At 40.3% G+C, this 3,846-nt stretch overlaps 1 protein-coding gene across 2 annotated transcripts; it reads left to right on the top strand.

Annotated features, from left to right (window-relative positions):
- The first annotated feature begins 658 nt into the window (after positions 1-658).
- LOC149012551 (uncharacterized) lies at positions 659-2,949 on the top strand. Of its 2 annotated transcripts, none has more exons than XM_089159988.1 (4): positions 659-880; positions 1,471-1,688; positions 1,798-1,861; positions 1,978-2,949. In XM_089159988.1, exons 2-4 carry the CDS (start codon positions 1,522-1,524, stop codon positions 2,287-2,289), a joined length of 543 nt encoding a protein of 180 aa, XP_089016114.1. In that variant the 5' UTR covers positions 659-880; positions 1,471-1,521; the 3' UTR covers positions 2,290-2,949. The 2 variants fall into 2 exon arrangements, with proteins under 2 accessions (XP_089016114.1, XP_089016112.1); XM_089159986.1 differs by having other exon boundaries at positions 660-880; positions 1,795-1,861.
- The last annotated feature ends 897 nt before the right edge of the window (positions 2,950-3,846 follow it).

The following is a 3,846-nucleotide window of genomic DNA, read 5'->3' as shown; positions in this document are numbered from 1 at the left end:
GAAAATATCCAGTTGTATGCTGAAAGAAGTACTAGTTAGTAATTTCATCTCATCCTTTGATGATCATGAAAGTATCTCTCACGTTACTTAAAAGAAAAAAAAAAAAAACTCTGATGTACGGTCAAGGTTTTACCAACAAATTTTTTTCTTCTTTCTCTCTCTCTTCCAGCCCCTTGATTGGTGCTCCCCATTTCTTCTCTCTTTATAAAACTAAACTTTTTTAGAGAAGTCTAAACCCACGTGATCGACAGTATGGAAACAGACAGAAGACCAAAACAGATCAGCAAAACTGAAAATAAAAATAAAATAATAATTTCTGTCCCACATTCAACCCCGAGGGCCGAGCGGCCGAACCTCGCTTCCCAAGACAAAGAGAGAGAGAGAGAAATAAGAGATTCTACGTTTAAAGTTTAAACGGTCTTTAACTTTACCGTCATGACCTTATCATTTTTATTTTTATTTTTTATTAAAAAAATAAAAAAAAATCAATCTCATCGAAGGAGGCGTGGAACGGGTGAGGGAGGCACCGCCTGTGTGATCAACTGATCACTTAAAAAAATATTATAAACAAAAAAATCGCTGACAGCGAGAGGGAGAGAGAATATTATAATAGAGAGAGAAAGAGAAAGAGACAGAGAGAGAGAGAGAGAGAGAGAGAGAGAGAGAGCAAATTGGGGTTTGTGAGCTGTGAAGATTGCAGGTTGCTCATTTATTCTCACCTTTCCTCTTATAAATCTGACCCAGCACCTCTACCACTATCCTTCTTTCGTCGTGGTTCCCCGTATGCATAACCCTTTTCTGTAGCTCTCTAAATTATCTTCTTCCTCTTTCTTCGATTCCTCCTCTACCAGGAGATTTCATTTGCAGAGTTTGAGCTGAGGTACTCTCTCTTTCCGATAGGAAATCCGATTTCTCTTATGGCGTTTGAGTTATTTTTTTCCTCTTTTTTGGATAAGGTTTTGGTTGAATATGTGGTAGCTGGAGCTTCCGATCTTAAAGGTTTTATTTTTGGTGAAATCTTTGGTTTTATATGGAAGCCGTAAGTTTTTTTCAACCGGGGTATTCGCAACAGATCTAATCGCTTATGGTTTCTATCGAGATTGTGAGCTGTTTTTGTCTGAAATTTCTGAAGATAAATATGTAGTTGATCTGTGGAATTTTTTTGGGAGCTGCGGTTTGCGGGAAATTGTTTTTCTTGTTATGGTTCTGTGGATCGGAAAGATAAAAAGAGAAAATTTTTAATTCCGTTTTCTGTTCGCCAAGTTGATCCCGAACTTACTGGCGTTACGGTTGAGATTATCCTAGATTATTGAAGTTTCCGTTTTTGGCTGCTTGAATTTGACGGTGATAAGTTTAAATAGGTTTTACAACGTAAGATCTGTTGGAAATCCATCAAGATATTTACTTTATTGAAGAGAATAGCGTTTCTGTTGGTTAGATCTATAACTCTTGCCCTCTCGTTTCTTGTAGGTTTGTTCTTGTGCTTCGTTTCTGGCTCTAGATCTCAGGCAGCTGTACAAGATGAATCACTGCGGTTTCCAACAAAACTCTTTTGCAGCATGCGAAGAAATCAGGAGCACCGTTTCCATCTCCGATCGGAAAGATGGTGTTGTTTGTCCAAAACCTCGGCGACTCGGTGGCTTCAACCATGTCGTTTACGACCCTAGGCCGTTGAGATGGCAGTTAAGGTAGTTTCTCCTAGCTTTATTCATCTTGTCTCTACCTCATCCTGTTTACCCTGGAAAAATCGTTCAAAAATTCTTATTCGACTCCGGTTTTTTCTTTTTCGAGCAGCAGTCATCAAGCGGAGCTGTGCGATTCGACGGCAGGGTCAGAGCTTCTTGATATAATTCTCACAAAGGTAACTATTCTGCTGTTCTCCTTTTGCACCATTATTTCAGATCTGCAACTTTCTTTCTTTCTGTTCTAAGGAAAATAAACAAAATTTTGATTCTTTTGGCTTTTTCCTTCTTTCAGGGTGGTTATGGTGCAGAACAGACCACTCAAGTGGCCTCTTCACCCCCGTTTTTCTGTGGGTCACCTCCAAGCAGGGCCACCAACCCGCTAATCCAAGACGCCCTTTTTGGGGACGAGAAACTGACAGTGCCAGTGCCGTTGCCGGCACCGGTCGCCGTGCCGTCTCGACTTTCGCCGTCACCATCCTCCGCTGCAAGGAAAGGAGGCTGTGCACGCATGAAATTCGGGGCTAAGCCAGCGGCTGTGAGAATTGAGGGGTTCGATTGTCTCGACAGGGATAGGCGAAACTGCAGCATCCCTGCCGTAGCCTAAAACAAGAAGCCCTTTACTTCCCATCATCGAAAGGTACATAGAAGAGACACTTAAGCTTTTATTATAAAAGAAACGCGACCAACAACAACACCAACTGTTTTTGATTTTTCAAAGAGGAGGAGGAGAAGAAGATCTAATCGGTTTTTTCAGTAGAGATCGACGATATAGAAAGAGTTGAGAAAGGGGGAATTCTGTTATTTACTGTACATAATTATCTTTCGTCGGCAAATCATCTTCGATTTAGTAAGGTGGGTTAATTATCTTGTATGTATGTGTATTTAAGAAGGATGATGATGTTGATTATGTATGTAAGTATGTTGATGTAATCATCTCATCAGAAATAAGAAAGAGGAGGGTAAGGTGTTTAGGCAAAGAACAAGCCAACAACCCTTTTCCTCCTCTTTTAAGTTTCGGTTTTTTCAATCTGGGTTAGGTTGGTTCTTAGATGGTTTAGGCAGAAGGGTTTTTGGTGGGAGTCCTTGTATCTTGGTTTCTGGGGTTTGATTTTACTCACCTTTCGAGGGCTTCTGGAGAGAGAAATCTGTAAAAAGGGGGAAATATGTTAATTCTGGGGTCATTTTCCAGCTTGTAAATATATGATGCCCTTGGGATGGTAAGTTGTTATATTTGTCATGTTTAAAATTCTCTCTTTGTCTTTGATTGGATTCTTACACGCTTCTGCCTTGCCTTTTATCATATAAATCCTGATCTCATCACAGCAACCACTAAATAAATACCCTTTGGAGATTCCAGAGGGGAGTGAGTTTGGGTGGTGACCACCTTGTTCTCAGCTGACGAAGGTCGACCCCTCACAGCTTTGACTGGCTATATTAAAAAAAGTAAAGCTGGCTTTGCTGTTTGTGGTCTGGAATCTAAATCGTGGCTGCTGGCTGTAAAGTATTAAATTAAATTTTGTATGTGGTTGGTGTTCCCTATTGCTTTTTTGCTCCTTGAGATGGGCATGAGAAACGGGTAGGATCAGCAAAGCGTACAGTTTAGACTTTAGAGCCATGTCTTCGAGCGTTCAATTTCATTTCATGTTCTGTCATAGAGAAGAATTTCATTTCATATGACATGTTGAAACTGACGAGGAAGTTTCATATGCAGTCATAGTTGGTAGTTGAGCGATTTCTGAGCAGATCCTTCACCCCAACACCCAAAAAAAAAAAAAAAAAAAGCGAAAAAGAAAAAAATCTCTGCGCAGGTCAGGTCAGTTCTGTCCTTATGTCTGTCTTTATAATTCAAGTCCCGTTGGCCTACCATTTAACCCCTAAACAGTAGCTGAAAGGCCCACGCGACCTTTTATCCAATCCTAACTCAGCCACCTAGAAGAGCCCACCCTATCTTTTGTTTGTTTTTTTTTTTGGATGAATAGCTTCTAATATACTTGGATGGGCCATGCAACCTTTTATTGAATCCTAACTCAGCGAGCCTAGAAGAGGCCACCTTATCTTTTTTTTTTTTTTTTTTTGATTAATAGCTTCTAATATACTTGGATGGAAATGAAAATATTAATGTCGCCGAATGGGTGCGAACCAAGACCTCCCTGTTGGAGGT

The sequence above is a fragment of the Hakea prostrata genome, chromosome 6 (assembly GCF_041222555.1).
Source record: "Hakea prostrata isolate BN-2017 chromosome 6, UWA_Hpros_2, whole genome shotgun sequence".
Lineage (NCBI taxonomy): Eukaryota > Viridiplantae > Streptophyta > Magnoliopsida > Proteales > Proteaceae > Hakea > Hakea prostrata.
The sequence above is the reverse complement of the archived record's forward strand: the minus strand, read 5'-3'. Positions and strand labels throughout refer to the sequence as shown.